We start from the raw sequence: 20,670 nt of genomic DNA, 5'->3' as shown, positions 1-20,670 counted from the left end.
TAACCACAAGGGTGCTCAAACCGTGGAATAGGGGCCCAGAGAGGCTGTGGGATCTCTGTCTTTGGAGATCGTTCAAAACTTCACTGGAAAACCTCCAGAGCAACCCCATCTACTTCTTTCTGCTTGGAGCAGGGGGCTGTACTAGAGACCTACACAGGTGCCCCCCGCCAGCCTAAATTATCCTCTGGATCCATCTGTGTCAAAAACTAATTTTTCTTTAAGGCCTGCCTCTCACATCAGCAGCAACCTCTGATATCTCTAATCACAAACTCAGCTTAATTCCAGAATCATCAGTCAAGTTTCTTTCAGGTAGTACATGAAGTATCAAAACCAGCGGTATAATGCTGGCCCAAGACAACCAGCATGGCACAGCCACCCAAGCAGCTCAACCCTAAAGACAAGTGCATAGGAAAAGCCCATGTGCATGGCGACATAACTTGCTTGAGCACCTGGCACTGCCAGGGCCTCTATTCTATGCACAGCTGTGGGCACCCAGCTATACGATTGCTCTCACTGGCATTTGGAAAGCTGCAGCTACTTCTCATGCTCTACGTTACCAATACACTATACATTTTACAGCTTTTTTATTCACCTGTCAACATCAGTGTCAGGTTTATCAGCCTATCACAGATATTGTATTGTGGGGATATTGAATTCATTTCTGTACAAATATTCTAAAGAAATGGAGGACTAGAAAATGAAATGAGAGTTATTTTCATCATCATCTAACTTGGAAATTGTGTCTGTAGCTTGGCAAAGCTGACTAGCACTGAGTTTTCTTTCCTTCGCAGTTAGCAAGTTTCATCTCTGGCCAAACTAGCTGACTTCAGGGACTTGTCAACTCAGCTGGAGACAAGGATTTTTGAACATGAAAGAAAACAAATTCTATGCTGGAAGTAAAGCTTAAATAACTACATTATCCAGCAGTAATCAACTAGGATTTAATCAACTCGGTTAACCTTGCTAGTGCTTCTGTAATAAGCAAATGAACTAATGGGCATAAAAACAAAAGGCTGGTCATCATCTTCTAATCAAACAGTAAAAGGCAAAACTGTCTGACCTTGCAGGGCATAATTTCCTCTACTTGTTTCCCAAGACCACCAAAAACTTTAAGATGAGCAACTGATAATAGATCCCACGCAGCACAAATAGAATAGCAAAGGAGCCAGAATTTAACACAGCCTCAAAAAAGTGTGTTTTAAACCCTCTTTCAGCCATCTCATGAGCTTCCCCCACCCCACGACACCATGATTGACACAGAAAACATATGGCCCAAATGCTAGTTCATTCAAACACCCATAAGGCTCTTCCACACAGAAAAATGCAGTGCTGGGCAGAGAGGCTAGAGCTACATCAAGTAGTTGAATCCACCACCCTGTGACAGCCTAAAAACACACCAAGGGTAATTTACCCTACTTTCCAGCCTTTGCAGATAGCTTGGTTACATCAACCTAGCAAAACACCATAGAAACATATAAAACGTGTCTACAAAATTAACAGAAACTGAATCACAGAGAGTCAAGGCACCACTTTAACATGGAAAAACTCACATATGCTAAAAGAAAAGACTATGACTGGCAAATGAGAAAAAAAACAAGCAAGATCCCTTTTCTTCCCTTATTTTGTGAGGAAACCCTTACCTGTCCAACCCCTGGCAGTAAACAGGGAACAAGCAACACAGCTTCACTATCTGTTGTAATAAAACCAGGTACTCAAAACCTGCAGTGCCTGTGACCAGCCTGCATCTTGCACAACTACTCAATATGCAGAAGATCTCTGCACTGCAGAATAAAATTAATCAGAGTCTTATGCAATGAGATTGGTTACGCTGAACAGAAGTCATTTACAAAGAAAATGACACACTGAAGAGAGCTTAGGAGTATCTGGCTGCCGAGTGAGGTCAAGGGCAAGTACAGAGGGCCTTGTAGCCTCCCACCAGGGCAAAATTGCCACCATGAATGAATGGAAAGCAGTGCTCAGCACCAGAATAATCTGGCCATTTTAACTGATAATCTGACTGTCAGGCTGCTCCAAGGAGAGTCCCAGCAAAGGAAACTGGATGCCGTGGCCACATCCATATTTTGGAGAGCCTGTGGACCAGAAGGCAAACAAAGTACACACCTCGTGAGAGATCTTTTTGCACCATCCTAGTCTCACAAGGCCTCAGAGTGCTCTCAGACAGACCCATCAAGAAGTGGGTAAGGACAGGGAGAATACTTCTGAATTCAAAGCATCTGCTGCTGGCCCTCACACAGCCCCAGCTGAGCACTTAAAGCAGACACAGTGCCTGGTCTGGCATGTAAAGATGGTTTCCACACCTCTCTCTGCAGCAGCCCAAAAGCTAGAGAAAATAATCCACTGGATTTAATCAGGGATATTGGTTTTCTATTTCTGCAATTAAGGCTGCTGTTGGACTGACACTGAGACAGTCCAAGTCAAGTGTCTGAAAAGCTGTGCAAGAGCTGTTCTAACAGAGCCGCTGTGTTTTGATCAACCTTAAAGACCTCAGAGATGGGAAACAGAGTCCGGACAGTATTTCACAAATGCTCCTTTGCCACCTGAATGTTGCTCCACAACTAATCCAGGGTGGGAAAAAAAGTCATAGAGAAAGCAGGCAGGTTTCTGTCTATCTGCATTCCAAAGGGTTAGAAAAGCATTGAAGATATGGAAAAACATCTGCTCTTCTAGAAGTGACAGGACTCCTCCTTCCACACGTTCAATGACAGAAAACCATCCCATTTTTTCTCCCCATGATTCCAAAGAGCAGGAGTCTCAGAGTCATAGTTTATATTAGCAATGAGGTTTTAAAGCAAGCCCCCATACTGCCGTAAATCATCACAATTACCATGTATCAGTGCTGTTCACAGAGTGGCTTTGGGTCATGTAAACTTTTCCAAGCAAACAGACGCAGAAGCTCCATTCCAGGTGCACACTGAATAGTCCACTAATCCTAAAGGAGACTGTCCAAACCAACAACGGCTCCCTCAGACAAGGGGACCATATCAAAACTAACCCAAGGCAAAATCCCCCCAAAATGCTTCCTGTTTATAGTGTAAAAACCCCAAGCCATATACGCTGTAGATGCATAGGCTTGAGAACTGCTTCTGTCCACTGATCCGCTGGTACTATACTGGTCACGAATGTAGACATAGATTAAGTGGGTGAAACATAGAAAACCCAGGAAAGGCCCTTCATGATCTCTGGATAAGCAAGTTGCTAATGCACGTAGCCATACAGATCTTACTTCCATTTGCTTTTTAACATACATGATCAAAAGGCTTGTCTACACAGCAAAACACTCACAACTAAATTAGCAGCCTTCCCTGCTGGAGACAAGATGTATCTGCAAGAAGTATTCTGCCAAGGCAGCTCAGGCTTGGTTTCAAAACGCTCGACTGCGAAGTAGAAAAGCCCCATAGGTTAAAATTACGTGCAAATGGTACAATCATATACAATTATCTCACTGAAAGATAATTTTACAGTAGTGATTAAGGTAATAACATGAGGGCTTGGCACTAAAGTAGTATTCTTCTGACAGAGAAGCTGCATTCATGCAGAATCTGCCTGTGCAGATGTGCCAAACTATCCCTGAAAGTTTCTGAATTTGTTATAGATTTTCATCCCTAGTAGGGTAATTCTCTATTAGCTGTCTATAAAATAATTTTTCTTATTATCTTTTTTCATAGTATTACTTTCATTTATTATCCCTGTACTTGCCAACTACATATACACATTTCTTATTGCTGTACAGTATGATGTTTTCATATCATTTCCATATTGCTTGTTACTTATTGCACATTTTAGAGACAACTATGTATATAATATATGCATATAATATTACTGCAAAAGTCTACTCCCTGATGTGGTTCCTTGGACTCTCCATGACACTGAGTAGCTGGGAACTGCACAGCAGCCTTCTTCAAGGAAGGAAAATTTTATGCTCCTCCAGGTAAACTTAGTCCTGCTTACTCCTTCATCCATGGAAGGGACAGATAAGCCAGAGATAATCAAGACCAACAGAAGTGATGAGCAGCTCCTGTAGTTAGGCCAAAAGGGTTGCTCAGGCTGGTGTTTATAAACAGCAGAGGACTTCACCTAGAGCAGACAGTGGGTAAACACATAGTGCGATCTCAAGTAAAAGAGAGGACGAAGTCTAATCTGTAGTTGCCACTGGTTCTACAACAAGGTATGGCTGCTTCCATGCCACCACATGGTGAGGATCTGGAAAGAAAGACTTGTTTTCAAATGGTGACTCCTTATGGAATAGGCTTAGCATCATGGAGGATCCCATCTGTTCATGCTACAATGACGATACGGCCAAAACCAGGCACTGTGGAGGATGCAAGCCTCCTTGAGCAGCAAAGACAGTAGTACACATTGTGATACTGAAGTCAATATTCCTAACAGTACCAAAAAGCAAACGCAATTTCCCTGTTCACCAAGCAAGTTAACCAACACACACTGAGAAAAAGGGCTTTGGTTCAACGGTGCCAAGGCCCTGTCAGAAGAGGGGAGCAACAGGACAATGTAAGCCAAACAGTGCTTGACAAAGACGAAAAAAAAAAGTTGTGTTGTGGTGCTCTGATTATATTTGGCCAGATAGAGTAGCACCAGACAGAATGTCCTGAGCCCTGCAAACCCAGTCTGAACAATGAAATACTCCATAGCAACCCTGTAGGACATAGAGGTCTTGATTCTCACTGAAATAGTCCATGGAAGGCGAGAAAAAGACAGAAAATTTGCTGGAAACTTTTCCAGTAAATGTGCAAGAACAGGAAAACTGAGAGCTCCAGCTCATCCCCTGCTTGAGCAAGAAACTCTATAAAGCTGACTTCTCAACTGTGTTTCAGCCAAACCTAAAAGGGCACCATTGCTGGTGCTTCGCAATCCCAAGACAGTATAAACATCAGGAAAATTGGACAGAAGATGATCTACGATCCTTGCAAGTAATAGTACAAGTCAGAAAGAACTTTCTCTTTGCCAAAGATATTAATATCTAAACAGATAAAGAAAAAAATCACTATACAGCTAGAAGAATCCAATCAAGTAAGAGCAGAACAGAATGACTCTACAGGGCAGTTGAGAGATACTGAAGTGGCAGTGATCTCATATACCCAAGCACAACTATCGCAGAATCATTTTTGTTGGATGGGACCTCCTGAGATCACCTGGTCCACCCTCACTGTCAGAGAGATACAGCTAGAGCAGGTTGTCCAGGGCCGCATCCAGCTGCGTTTTGAGTATCTTCAAGGACAGAGACTCCACAACTTCCCTGGGGAACCTGTGCTAGCGCCTGACCACCCTCACAGCAGAAAACTACACACAGTGTTTATTAGAAGGTACAGAGACTCTCTAGAAGAGTCATTAACTGATTAGTTCCCTGGTTGTTCTGTGTGGACTGCCAGTGCAGAAAGGACATTGTGAGAGACCTGAAGCTGTGTTCCTTATGTGGCTATTCTAGAAAGTGTCCCAGAAAGTCTGACTGTTGGCAATACCCTGCAGTCCAAACTGATCAGGAGCTACTGCACTGAGAGGCTGGGCTGCACCCAAGCCAGGTCCTGAAGCAGGTCTGTAGTATGGGCTAATGGCCAGTCTTCTCTATCCCACACTCTGTGAAGCTCTAGCAACTTGAAAGACCCTGATCACAAGCTCTGAGCAGAGCAGCAGGTCATTCGTTCTTTAACGTTGGTGTGATACCCAAACAGAAAACTATAAAGCTGTATTATTTAAGCAGGACTGCAATATTCAATTCTACCAGAAAAGTACAGAGGAATTTTATACAACACTGTTCCCTTGCTTTTCCCCTGGAAAACCATGAAATACTACATCACCTATGCTAATATCACCAACTTCCTCCATCCACCAACTGTTCGGATATAGTCAGCATCTCCCTTTCCGAAATGTTTCTCACCTCTTCGCAACAGCTCACAGTGAAAACATACACAATACATGATTCCCAACTCTCTCAACCTTCTTTCTTATTTTAACTTTATCATTTATTTCAGTAAGGCATTTGGGGATTAACCTTGAACCAAAAAAGCTAAATTCTTCACGGAACAGCTTGATTTGTAAAAACACGCCTGAAGTGATTTGTCTTTCTTAAATGCAGGACAGCTGATGCATAGCCAGTTCTGCTTCTTCTGTCTTTTCTGTCCCTTAATATTTGCTAACTGCTTTGCCAGGGGACTTCCCTAATTCCACACACCATCACTCCCTCTCCCCAGTTACCAGGATCATGCTGGGTACAACAGTTGGTGTTTTTTCAAGCATTTGGTATTTTCAACTATTTTCCAGAAATAAACACTGATGGCAAAGCACGACTATTAGCCAACTCCTTGCACGTTTTCTGATGCTAGTTCTGATTTGGTGACTTCAGGTCATGCTTTTCAAGCATTCCCTGCCCTGGATATAACACAAGCCAGCATGTTTGCATCGTCTCTTCGTATTTTAATAATCTGCCAATCTACACAATCAGACCCTCACTCAGTTCAGACCAGTTCCAAGTGTACAACCAAATGCAAAAAAATCTAAATTTCTGCCTTGCTTGTCCTCACTACGTTGTTTTCAGACCTTAGCCATCTGCTCTGCTGTTCTCTGGGAGTTCTGTGTACCCAGGCCTTCCAGTGGCCTGCAGCTGAGCTGTGTCAAGAGAATTGAAGCAAAGGAGATATCAACCCAGATCAACAGCAACCTTCCTCCCAGTGACCTGGGTTGATCTCTCCTTTGCTTCAAGTCTCTTGACACAGCTCAGCTGCATCTATTACAATACAGCATATTCCCAAAAAAACCTTATCATTGCTCCTCTGAGAAGAGCTGAACTGTGGAAAACTATTTGACCTTCAAAAATAATTCACTGACTTTTACCTAGAGCTGATCTGTCACAAATCTTGAGTAACCCATTTCATAAGACCTGCAACAGTCTCATCCTCCAATTCAATCATATCTCTGGAGATTTTGTGCAAGGGCAGAGGTATAGACATGGACATAGGGCCACAACAGTCTCTCTGAAGCACGAGACCCAGTGATAAGGATACTACTCACTGCTTCATGGGAAGGTATTTCCTCAGACTAAGTGGGAATTCTGTAAAAAGGGACATCTCTTCAAAGGCATATTATACTAGAACACGTAAACTGTACCTGTCAATAGCTGGCCTTGCTTTCACAAGGAAATCCATGCCCAATGCACTTCAGCAAACAGAAGTTCTCAGCTCCTTAAAGGCAGATTTGGAAATTCCTAGTTTACATCCTCCCCTAGTGATCAGTTTTTAGTAGAAGCCCCCTCACTGTTCCTTCAGCTAGGAACAAGCGCAGCAAGACTGCTCCCTTTCCACCCTTTGGTGTTAGGCTGTATCTCATCAGCATCGCAATAGGCTTTGGGATACTGGCTGGCTTCTTTCACCCTATTCTACTAGCACACTCCTGAGAACGACTGTGACTTTAAAGACTCTAAAAAAAGACCAGCACAAGAAGTTTTAACTTTTAGCCTTATTTAAAGTTTCATCTGAACAAACAGAAAACAGAATCCTGGCATAAGGCAGGTCCCCCTTCAGTGTAATTTCTTCAGTGGAAGCAGGGTTGGGCATGAGTCAAGGAAGGTTCCCACTTTGCTGCTTCCCACTCAGTTTGAAACCTGCTCATAAGCTTTGCCAGGTTAGCTACACAAATCGTTGGTCCCAGAGCTGACTTCCACATCCAAACCAATATAAAGTCGTGTTAGGGAAAATTAAAGATTAGGCATATCATTCAAATTAACATAATTCAAAACCACCACTCCCAAAACTAAAAGACCTAAAATCACTTCATATTTTGTCTTCAGGACAGTAAGGTACATGAAAAATTGACTAATTGCCAGTTTCCCTATACTTCACGTTATCCACTTTTTGCACTCATCTACTAGTCAACCACTTCACTTGGAGACTCTGTCACGCTCACGGTGCTACAGTCACAAACATTGTTCCGGTCCTCTGGGAGGCAATCGTCTAACCTCGTTTCTTAGACATTGCTTCCTCTATTCCTTATTATCTTATCAGCATCACTAGACTGCAAAGACCCGTATACCAGTAGTTCAGTTTAAGTCTCCTCATTGTTCTTATAGCCTGGCAGACAAAAATAGTCCCTGTAGTTAGAACTCACTTGAGTAGGATGCTTTGCAGAATGTAATAACTTTCTGAGCTGAATGACTTAGTGTAACACCACATATAGATGGAAGCTGAAGAGAAAATTATAAAAAACATTTGCAGCTTTGGATTCTAATTGTTAACACACACACCCCCTTAGCACTTCCAAAGAGCTTTCTGCCTTACCTTGCAGCTTTTTCAGGACAGCCACTTCCATCTTGAGAACTTGCTTGGGCTGCTGGGCTGATTCCACCTTCAAGGCCACATTCTCACGGGTTAACAGATCCATTGCTTCATAGATCTCCCCAAAGCCACCGCCACCAATCTTCTTCAACTAGAAAAATAAAAAGAGGTTTGGTACAATGTACAAGAGAGACAACATAAAATTTGCTCTGATCGAGCCAGGCACTAGTTTCTTTACTGCATAGGGAGAAAAAGCTCTGCTCCCAGCCTGTGCTGTGCCTGAATCCCTTCACTGCACAGCTAGGCAAAAGTCCCGCTACTTGCTTGACTGTGCTATGTACAAATCCTTTGCTGTAACAACAAAGAACAAACCTAGCAAGTGATGACGTGATACATTTAAAAGCAAATGATAATGCCTATTACCTCAATAATGTTCTTGCCAAAATTCAAGGAAAGACCCTTCAAGGAGACAGTAGAACCACTATCCAGACCACGGTAGATAAAAAATGTCATTCTCTCACAAGAAACACATCTCTGCACTAAAACACAACTCCGGTAGCTGGAGCTAATGCTTTCAAGAAACAAGTTAAATGAAGTTTACATCTCATTCACAGGATTTTAAATAGAGAACAAAACATCCACTGGAATATGTTACAAGATGCTTGACCTGCTCTTGCTAGTGAGATTACTTCAGAACCACATTTCAGAGAACTGCCAACTGCATTACCTCAAAACAGTTACGTACAAGCCACAAGTATAGCTCCATTGTTTCTCATTCTCTCTCTCTTTTTTTCTAATTTTAAATCACACCAAATGATGCTTTTTGTGTCTCTGAGCAAAATGAAAGACGGTTTCACAACAGAAGGATACCACTACTTGGAAATCATAACAATTTCAATCGACATGAACTCAAAGCTAAAGATGTCGAAGTTTCAGCATATTTGATATGCACCTACTAGAGATAGATTGTCTGCCTGTTCTAGAGTAGCCACCCACTCAGAGAGCAAGCTGGGATCCTCTGCCTTTCCTGGAAGGTGAATCCTTGGTTCTCCTTCTGCTCAGACTTGACAGCATATGCACATATAGTTATACATATGCATGTATAAGACAGACACCTAACGTGTTGCAAGCGCCAACATCTATGCCAGGAAAATTATTTTGTATTTGTTTCTCTTGGATGTATTTAAAGCATGCTAGGCTGCCCAGGAACAAATTCAGGTTTACAACAGAGCTAGATCAGGGCTCCTTCGATCTGATTAGCACTTCTTCATTGAACCTAGCTGCAGCCCTTCCCTTCAGCATTTCGCATTCCCTCTGTTCACAACTGCTCAGGAAGCACTGTGCGTTGCTTCTTTCCAATGGCAGCAATAACATTTGAAGAGAAAAAGAAGTTTAAATCAGGCAGATAGTCAAACATGTATCTTACACAATGTTTAATGAGGTTTAGTGTCTCATGCACCACAGCAGGCCTGTCCAGTGCACCTGTCCAGTTTGCTGAACAAAGGACCTTAACTCTCAAGGGCAGGTTTTTTTTCTTAAGGCAACCCAAACCATTTGCTATTCTGGCTCCCAGATCAAGAAAAACAACTCTGCATGAAGAAGGTAATACTTTCTGTATTAACAGATTGACTATTATCTCTGAAGCTATTTCTTGATTACCCTTTGAGAGTTGCAGTTCAGATCCATTCTTCTTCTCCTTTTACTTGTTTTTTTTCCTCACAACCTTCCACTGGGCTAAACAGACATATTCATACAGTAAACAGCCCAATAACTAGGTCACATATTACAGTGCAGCCCTACTTCTACTTGGAAATTCACACTAAGCGAGCTGGCTTTCTATCAAAACAATGCTGCATTCAGCATAGCAACAACATGCCAGCTAATACCTCAGGATTCAGTACACAAGATGTTCTGTTAACTGATGTACTAACGACACAGAAGGGAAAGGGAAAGGGATAGTAAAAGCTGCAGAAGGCAAAATGTTTCATAAGGATCTGGAAGGACTTTGAGGAAGATTACAGAACTCTCAGTGGGAAAATGGATAAGATAACAAGAAAAAGTCAACAGTAATAAACACAAGATAGCTGGGATGGAGAAGAGAGATAGGCTACCCAAACATCTCACTGGGTTGCAAATTCAAGAAATGGATCTGGGGAGAAATATTGCTGAGTCAGCACAGATGCACACAAAGATCATTTTCCATTCACTGGCCTCACCAGGGACAGCTCCCACATCCAACACACTTGTCAAAATGCAAAGCTACTCCAATATAAATGCAACAATACAGTAATATGGTTAGGACAGCAGCACTATAAGGATTTGTAGAAGATCTAGTCATGTACAACGCACAATATCAATCACCTTGCTGCTAGAGGCTCTCACTGAGTTAGAAGTGGTTCATTTCAGGGTGAAGATAATGATGAGGAGCCTGGAAAAACTGAGGACAGACTAGGACTGCTGCCTCAGAAAAAGCAAAAGAATGTGTGCAACAGAGAAGCAGGTTCAGGAAGAAAGGTACAGGTATTGAGACTGCTCACCTGGGAAAACAGCCAAATCAGAGGCCCCATATAAGTCTACGGAAGAACAAATGCGAGATGACACGAAATCAGGATCAGAGCTTCTGCTGAATCAGAAAACCAATTTTATATGCACATTCCAGCCAACAGATGCACCTCACTGTCCAAGAGCCCTCAAGCTGCCTCTGCTTCCTCACATCCTTTCTCACCCTCTCATGGAAATTATTCTCTGGCATACTTTTCCGAGCACACCAGATGGTCCTCTTCATCGTTACCAGCACTGCCATTCTCCTTGATTTTTCAGCAACATCCAGAGGCCATCAGCAGCGATTTCATTTTCTTTGTTGCAGAGCAAGTTGTTATCTTGCTGCTCGAGTTCTTGGCTGAGGTCAAGGGCTTACCACACAGGCATTTCCTCATTGCATGGGTACTCTGTGGGAGTTCACTCTCTAAGGTGAACTCAGCACAGCCTTCTGCTGGACACAAAGCAGAGATGGGCACATACCACTCAAGAAAATACATGAATAATGAAACCACTAAACACCAAGTCAAGAAAGAGAAGAGGAGAGGAGAGGAGAGGAGAGGAGAGGAGAGGAGAGGAGAGGAGAGGAGAGGAGAGGAGAGGAGAGGAGAGGAGAGGAGAGGAGAGGAGAGGAGAGGAGAGGAGAGGAGAGGAGAGGAGAGGAGAGGAGAGGAGGAGATCTAATGAGAATCACTTAAGCAGTAATCATGAGTCACCAGCTCATACTAAGCCTCACTGCTCTGGGAATATTCTCTTCTCATCCCGTTTCTTACCTTCCATCAGTCCATTTGCTTTTAAGACTGAGATACAGGCTGACAACACCAGCAGGATTCATTCTACCTAAATGTACAAGCCTATATGTGAGCTCGGTGTCCAGGTTTCCATTACAGCCTGTGAAGTCAAGTGAACAATCCATCTGATCAAACACAGGTATCTGATTGGACTTGCACGTAGACAACTAAAATTAAGCAAGCTGCATCTCAGACATGATTTCAGTCCTTCCAGCATCCCACTAACGGCCACATGACCATACACCTCATTGCAGTGCTTCTTCCATATTCTAAGAGGTTTCATTCCATATATCCATTGCCCTTGGAGCAAACTGTTACCAAAAAGCCACTCTACCTGGCTTCTCAGTGTGGCAGCGTCCAACTAGGAAGTTCCAGCAATTCCCCAAACTGAACTGTCCCTCAGGACTACTGACACAAAACAGCCATGGTGCCATGGGGGAAGCCACTCCCAACAGCCCCGCTGGATGTATCAGTAGTTACACAGGACACAGGTGGCTCCCTTTGAAGTCTCCTTTAAGTACCCTGAAATATTTTGAATTTATCCTGAAAAGACTCTTGCAGCACAATCCTCCAGAGCCTATTAAAAAACCTCAACACACAGCCTTCCCACTAAGCAGAAATCAGCACTCACAGAGGGACAGTTCAAAAAACCAAGGCAACACCCCCCCCCAACCAAAAATAGCCTTCAATTACACATTTAATCTTTTATTCAGCAAGTGTGGAAGGCACTGCTTCTCTAAACAAAGTCTGGCTTCCAACGATATTATATAAAGACTAGATGTTCCCACGAAAACGCTCCAGGAAGAAGGCATGATTGGTTCAGTCTCAGGATCAGTAGCAAGGTCAGGAACAAGAACATGTGCTCTGAATCCAGAGTGAAGGACCAAACCAAGAGCCAGTAACCTATGATGAACTCAGCCAGCGTCAATGCTGTCACCCACAGGCTTCAAATGTTGACAAGGTCAAACAGTGACTACTGTGATTGCCTTTTAGGAGCACCTGTATAGTCAAGCCTGCAACTCTTGCAGCCCAGCTCCATAGGCTACTTGATCCAGAAACAGCTATCAGGCCTCATCTGACTTAAAAACAGGTGAGGAAGACTCTCAGGCTCCATTCAACTTACCTAGGAGAACTGGAGTTACACTGATCTCAAGGGAAAACTAACTTACATAAAACAGGCATTAACTGAGAAGCCAATCAAGGAGAAGTCAACCAGCCATATTCTAAATCATCTGAAGACTTGCCAAAGCCCACTTTAAGCAATTCTGCACAGAGTGAGACCAAAATAGGCCTCAGAACTGACAAAGCACCTCCTTGTCCCAGGTTCCCTCTTGGAACCATAAATGACCTTTGTGACCAAGACAAGGTGAAGAGTCCACAAAAGTTTGTGGAGCTTCCAGCAAGGTTTCCAAACTAAACAGGCGAAGGACAAGAGTAACCAAAACTTCAGTTCAAGAAACTCAGAAGCCCGGAAGACACCAAAGCACAGATTGCACCTGACAAAAGAGCATACACACGTACAAGAGTCATCACTTGCATTCAAAGCTCAGTGCAGGAGCTGCCAACTCTGTCTTGCTAATAAGTCTCAGTTGTGACTCCCCAATGCAAAGCGTTCAGGTGACGTAAAGAGATAGATCCGTTCAGCCTTAACATCTATACCTAGATCAAAGCAAGTACAAGTTATGTTTGATTTTGTTCCCTCCCCTGAACAAAGCAGCTCACATCATTCAGAGCATGTGTGGATCAAATCACCCTCTGGGGTCTCAGCAAAAGTCACATGGTTCCAGTACTGTCCATGTTTCACCCAGTCAAAGCATCAAAAATATCTGCAAATAAAGAATGATGACTCAAAAAATGAAGACTACTTCTTCAAGTCCAAAAGTTTTGATAAAGAGTGTAAGCACTCCCTATCCATGCCTTTCTCCAAAAATAAGAACAAAAATATCATTGCTGTCAGACAGCCAGACTTTATGGACTTGGAGTGACAGGAAAATGAACTACCAACAGGCTAACTGCAGAGAACCAACATCTTCATTTGTCAAAACTTTGCCAGCCAGCATATTGCAGGAAAGGAGGAAAGGAATTCAAGGAATTCATTACACAGATCTAAAATTAGAAATTGGTTCAATACTGGAAGTATGCCAGAACTAAGAACTACAAGGTTCAAGCAGATGCCCAGCCAAAGACAGTCACAATGGGAGGACAAATTACACAAAAAACCTTCTGGCAGCTGAACCCCAGCATCACATAAATATGCCACACACCTGCTTGAGCAGGATCCATCACTCACAGCAAAGCTTGGACTGTCTGGCTTGCATGCTATGGGCTAGATTCAGAAAGGTCTACGATAAAGAAAAAAATGCTACTACTGATGTTACAGCTGTACACTCACTTTAAGGTATGCTCCCTTCTTCATCTGTCACTTGATCCTATGCTATTCATTTCCTTGGGCCAACAGAGGCATTTTAATAGTTTTTCCAGATGACTTCAAACCCCATACAGCTCACAGTTCTGACTGGTCCCACACCAACATCAAGCACAGCAAGGGGACAGCACAGAAGGCCTGGCGAAAGGGTGTGCACTTTTGGGGGGCGGGGCGGGGGGGAGCTGAAATGACTGTTCAATGAAGGCTCACAACACACAACCCAGCTAACACAAGGTCAAGTTCACAGCTCTGCTCAGAGCTGGCAATTAGAATTTCTCATTGCTATTCACGCCCTCTAGCAAGTCATGTAATTTCTCAGGGCCTTCAAGTAATGACCTCACTGCTGTATTGAAGACTACTGTGAGCCAACATTACAAAATATAAAAGGCTATTTCTCTAGTTAGAGGTAGTTGTTGTTGACAACGTAGCTGCTCATTTCCATATTTTCTAAGGCAGAGTTAGTGGGTAGAGCTTCCAGCAGTCCCCAGTCAGAGATTCATGCAACAATGAAGTCACCGAATCCCACATTTAGTGCCTCTACTAAATTTAAAATCAGTTTAAGATGTTCCCTTATGAGCATAACTGAGCGTATTTTAGGCTTCATTTGGAGTTTTTGATGCTTTTAAGAGTTCTGCTGTTTCCAAGAACAAAAAGTTACTTTGTTTAGACAGTGTTAAAAAAATACTCCCATCATTTACAGAAGTTTTATCAATCCTGTCTATGAAGGAGAAACTCAAAGTTTGATGAACAGTAGGAATGGTACAAGCCGAAGCTAGCCAGGGTAACTGAGAATAGAGATGACTGAGTATTTGCAGTCATGCACCTGAAGCATTGGCTTAGCATCAGGAGAGCATCTAAATTCAGCTTTGCAGAGAACATGCAGCAGTCTGACGAAATTGTAGGCTCTGAGGAAATACCCATTTGTGAAGGGAGGGTCAGATAAAAGCTGCAAGCACTATTTTCTGAGAAGTCTGTTAGCACAGAGCATGCTTCAAGTCCTACATGTCAGTTAACCTGCACATGTATCATCCTGCCAAAACAAGTATACACGCTCCAGCCCAGAGCTGCAAGAGCACAGCAAGACTTTCCTTCAGCTGTGCCAGAAAGCTTTGGGAGGGGGAGATAGGGGTTGTCTCCATTTTGGTATCTAATCACAGAGAAAATTGAGATTCTCCATCTGCTCTCAGGAAGCATGGAGAATGAAGAGCAGTTTGAATTGCTTAAATATAAATAGGCTGTTGGGGGATAGGCCAGACAGAAAAATGAAGGCTGCGGAGAAAGCAGGAACAAAGTGCTAGGATGAAGAGAGGCAGGTAATGGGGGAGTAACAAAAACAGAGCAAGGTGGAACTGGCCAGGGCAAAGAAATACAGGCATGAGGCACGCCTAATGAAAGGACAGTATGTTGTATGAAGTGGGCTGTTCAAAATAACCTATCCGCAGCCTAGACCTGAAGCGAGTTCAGAGTCATGAGTCTCTTTAGTCCTCTGCTCTTCACAGCCCACTGCAAAACTCGCAGGGCAGCTGTACCATAGCTAGTTAGCACAGAGAAATGACTTGGTGCTACTACTACAAGTCACTTGTAGTTCAAACTAGCGACACTTCTGCTGTGTGTTTAATGATTCAGACATTGCTGGTAATCCAAGTTAAAAAATGGACACAATGGCACACAGGGGATTTAAATTTTCTTCAGGTTTTTAAAATCAAAGCTTTTAAAGCCAGAAGACAAAAACTCCCAGAAAACACATACAGAATTTCAAGAAGTATAAAGGTATATGATCCTTTCACGTGTTATATTCTAGTTTCTTTAACTGAGGTGATACTCACACACAGAATAATATAATGCTACTTCCCCCACCATCCCAGAAACCTCACTTTACGACTAGAGAAAGCCTTATACATAAGAGGATCTGCATCCTCGGAACAAATCTGGTGCCAATGAAACACGTCTGCCGCAGCATTCTTGCACGATTCTGGTCCGGCTGCTGAAGTCTGCTCACAAGCCATCGTTAATCACATGCTCATCTCCTGGATGCCTACGGCAAGATGGCCAGGTCCAACCTATGGAAGTGACGAGCATGCCTAGATACCCATGTCTAGTAGAGTTGTGATTTAGTCATAAATATTAAGCAGTCTGTGAAAAATAATAAAAATCAAGATGCAACTAAATTTGAAACCCTATCTGTAAAAGCAAGCTAATAGTTCTCTCTTGTATCACCTGGTAAAAGCATGAATAAAATAAATAAATAAATAAATATGTCACAGATACTACAGGATTAAGAAACATAAAGAGCTGAGTTTAAATGGCAAACTCGTGCCATGAATTTAAATGGATAGTGAGATCTGCAGCCATACAATGAATACATAAAAGATGAAATGGCTACTAATTCAGTGTACCGCGTCCAGCTTGTGCAACAGATTAGACAATTGTCCCATGAAGAAATAAAACTCTCAACGTGTGATAATTTTTAAACATATCCTAATAAATTTACAGTGAAGTTGTATCACCAATCTAATTATGGAATTTCTCACTTTTGAAGTAGCTGACTTTCCAACCTTAAACGTTTGCTTTCAAATTATTTTACTGTAATGCAATTTCTTCGCAGGCACGTCTGTAGCATTCTTTGCCACAGTAGCTTGAAATCTAAGTTTCTTACTAAAAGATGACTCAGCGTGCTGCAACAATTCAATCCTATCTAAAAATCCTTGGCAGGTTTAGTCTTCTAAAAATACCAGACAGTCTAAAAAACACTAGGGCAATATTAAACATCTTCTTGCAGTATCTTACTAACATGTCAAACCACACCACTTCACTGTTGCTTGCCGAAGCCCAGGATTAACTAGACAAGTTTCTATACTACTAGAGTAGGAGGACATCTGTTTGGGCCACCAAAGGAAGCACAAAGACAGAGCTACTCACCACTTTCCAGCGATCTTTGACCACATAATTGGCCGGAAGAATGTCGACCTGTTCCCCTCCTCCACTCATGTTTGGTTCGTCCTTGATGACTGCTGCTAGGCACTGCATTTGCCAGCCAGAGAGTATTTTAGTAGCTCCCAATTTAAATGAGCCATTTATCTGGGGAAAAAAGGGACGGGGAAAAGGAATAACAAAATTAGTACAGGTCATGGCAGAAGTAAATGCTACATTTCCACAGGTTTTGCTTATGACTAAATCAGAATTGGCCTCTTAGGAAAGAAGGCAAACTCACCTTGCAAACACCTCAGCTCTCTCCATGCACAAACTTGGCAGACACAACTATGCTTCAAGTCAGCAGCACAAACCAAAAGGGTGACAATTACCAGCTATATCACGCAGGAGTCCAGTGCTCTTGGGCCTGACAGCCAACAAGTCAAAGAGAATCTAATGCCAAATGCTGCAAGAGTTGTTATTGTTAACAGGCAAAAAGGTCTTGCTTTAACAGAGCAGCTGCTACATAGTCAGTTTTTATGGTTTTCATTGGATGACATCCAACACAAATCAGAAAGGTTTGCCAGGTATTGCATTCAATAAGCCTGAAAGCATCTGAATAGGGTAGAAGGGTCTTTACAGAGCCAGGACACTATCACTGTGATGAACAGCCAAGCAAAGAAGATGGGGATGGTTAGAAAGGGCTTCAGTCATGTATAAATTAGTCCTCCTCATAGCATACACACAGTGCTAAAAATGATCAAATTAGAATACAGAGAGATATCTTGTTCCTATGGTGTTTGCATTCTACCTCATGCTCCTTTTTCCTGCTTTTATAGGGAGCTCCAGATAGCTTATGCTGAAATTAATTTTGTTTTGAGTTTTTTTGGTTATAATTCTTCTACAAAAATGACTTTCAGATACACATACATTCCACTTTCCTGGAAGAAAATGAATTGAAACAGGACTAATAAAAGATCTTCCTAAGGCATTTAGTCTCTTCCTGTAAGATATTTTTCTCGCTTTAGAAGTAGGACAGATCTTTTATTAAGCACGGATCTTTTATTAAGCTTTCTTGGCAGTTCTATTGTCCTTCCCCCAAAATATGAAATATTTTCCTTCCTAAAAACGAGTGTTACTGTAGCACTCTGACTGCAGACTTAAACAAGATTATCAACATAAACAACAAATTAGAAAAAAAGACTAGAGCTGATCATTCAACTATCACATTTCTTCAGGCCCAAACAAAGGAAAAAATCACCAGTGAGTTACGAGCTCAAGGAGAGAAAAGAGCTCATTCCCTAGCAATAAAAGGACTGAGAAAGAAGGACAGAAGTGACCAGCATGTAGTGTGCACAAGGAAGCAGCAGACAGAAGTATGTCAAAAGTGCAAGACATAGAGGATGATCAAACAAAACACGAACAAAAGATCTCACAGAGATCTTCTCAAAAGAAGATTTCATTCTAGATATAGAAGATAACTACATAGAAAAAAGGAGTAGCAGACTAATGCAGTAAGAGGGCTGCTGAGAAATGTTCATACATTCCAACACTGGCTAAAGTACAATCAAAATAATAGAAGAGAAAAAAGAAGAAACTGAATATTAAAGAAATTCAGGAGAAAGGTGCTGCAAAATGCTCCGAATTCTCATAGAAAGAGTCCTGCATCTGTATGAGGTAGCAGCCCTTTCAGTTGCTTGGTATTGAAGTGAGAAACTGGAAAGCTCTGCAATGAGAAAGTACATGTTGTGTTTGGCAGCACAACCTTTGTGCTTCTTCATCCTAATGAGCAAGTCGAATACCATTCCCAGACTCCTTTATGCTCACCAGAACATCCGAACTGACCACCCCTAAGCTACTAGAGAGCTCCGCACATGCTGTGCACCCAGACTCCCTGCACATCTCCGCAGACGGCACAGAAGAGAGAATGCCCGCAAAAATATCTTCTAAGACTTGCTTTTCTTTTGTTATTTAAAGAAAAGTCATTTATTTATAGACTGTCCCAAACCCTCAGCATTACAAAAACATAAAACACCCAACATCAACACACAGGTACAGAGGCAGGTATGCCCCCCCTACTCTTGAAGGTCTCTTGGCATCACTTCATGAAGACAAGGACAGCACAATGCAGGCTCTGGATTGCAGGGGATACAAAGGCAGCTAGAGATCCAGGACGTGGGGTGGCAGCAGCAACAAAGACAGACAGAAAAAAATTCAGGACTTAGCCAGAGAAAGTCAGCCATGCACTGCTTTTCACTTTTAAGCAAAACACCTAAAAAGCATGGTACATGATGTAAGCATCAGTGATGCATACACATAGTAAGATTTCCGTCTAGTGACTAGTCATGGAAAGTAATCCCAAGGAATAATTTTAGAGAAGAGACACAGTGTGAAAGCCTACAAGCACTCAAAGCTAGGCATGGTAGAACTGCTTTCCCTTGTGCACTATTTCACTTTCCTTTTCAATGTTATAATACCTGTGTACAAAGATAACACATTTGTTATTTAAAGGACTCACACAAATCTTCACTAGCTTTGAGACAGAACAAAATCCTCCCAGGCACTACCATGAACAGCCGCCATTTGGAAATACGGAATTGCAGAACTAAGTTTACAGATATGTTCTGGTATAGCCAGAAGGATGCAGCCAAACCAAAAGCCAATTTAATTACAGCCTGAGACAAATCTCAAGCTGTTTTAGATTACAGTAGCAGCACAAAGCAGTGTTAACTTATTAAAAATTTGTTCCTGAGGCAGTACCGATACCGCAGAAACATGCTCAGGCCTAGGGACCGATGGTTTACCAGAGTGACACTGAAGCATTGCCTACATCCATGGTAAGACATAACACATGCTAACCTAGATCTCCAGAAGCATCACAAAAAAAGGGCAAAAGAAGGGATGAAGTTACCTGCAGTGCAGAAAACATAAGCACATTTAAATGATGCTTTTAACTTATGCATGATTGTAGTTCCTTCTAAATCAATAAAATATAGTGTAAATATTGTTTGACTAGCATCAAAGCCTGCAGCCAACCTCCTGCTAGAGCTGAATTTGCTAATGTAGCTACAGAAGGGAGGTGGCAAAGGACGGTCAGTGGGGGAGAGGTAAGGCACTACCGTCTCTTCCCCTTCGCGGAGCAGAGAGCATCATTTCTGCCTGTTAAATGTTAAGTTGGTGTTAAGAGGAACTGGAGGAGAGATGGAAGGATTATAACTCTCTTGAACTCCAGTAAAGCTGTTCCTGATTCAAAGGGTGACCAAGCATATGAAGTTTGACATAACCGCATCACTTTTAAATTGAAAAGGTACAGACCGCAAAATGCAAAGGTACATAACTTTGAAAATAGTGACTGAGAAGACAAGAACTTTCAGATTGTCTTTTCCTGTAAGAAATGTACAGGACGTCAAGAAATTATTGTACCCCTCTCTCCCATGAAGACAGGCAAGAGAGCTGAGCAACCCTAAAATACTGTAAAACTGGCTTTCTAGAAATGTCAAGTGAAGCAGAAATGAAAGCAGCTGTGAGAAAGAAACAGTGACAACAACAGGACCAAATTCCATCTCTTGGCCAACCTCAGCATGAAGAAGTGTGAAATCAGCTCTTGCACACTGCTGTCTCTTTCAGCCCATGTTGGAGAATCTTTATAGTTTTATAAATTTAGTCTTGGCCTTTAAAAAAAAATAAATCCAAAAAAACCCATGCA

General features: G+C 42.2%; 1 protein-coding gene across 4 annotated transcripts in view; it reads right to left on the bottom strand.

Moving 5' to 3' along the window:
• Nucleotides 1-20,670, bottom strand: part of TTBK1 (tau tubulin kinase 1) — a 121,181-nt gene that overhangs the window by 86,912 nt on the left and 13,599 nt on the right. For all 4 annotated transcript variants that reach the window (XM_075413232.1, XM_075413233.1, XM_075413234.1 and 1 more), the window contains exons 2-3: nucleotides 16,974-17,132; nucleotides 8,304-8,451 (exon numbers count right to left, since the gene is read on the bottom strand). In XM_075413232.1, the coding sequence (XP_075269347.1) occupies nucleotides 8,304-8,451; nucleotides 16,974-17,081 (256 nt within the window). In that variant the 5' untranslated portion in view covers nucleotides 17,082-17,132. The remainder of the gene's footprint in view (nucleotides 1-8,303; nucleotides 8,452-16,973; nucleotides 17,133-20,670) is intronic.

This window comes from Opisthocomus hoazin, chromosome 2 (assembly GCF_030867145.1).
Source record: "Opisthocomus hoazin isolate bOpiHoa1 chromosome 2, bOpiHoa1.hap1, whole genome shotgun sequence".
Classification (NCBI taxonomy): domain Eukaryota; kingdom Metazoa; phylum Chordata; class Aves; order Opisthocomiformes; family Opisthocomidae; genus Opisthocomus; species Opisthocomus hoazin.
Note: the sequence above shows the minus strand (reverse complement) of the source record. Positions and strands in the feature narration are given on the sequence as shown.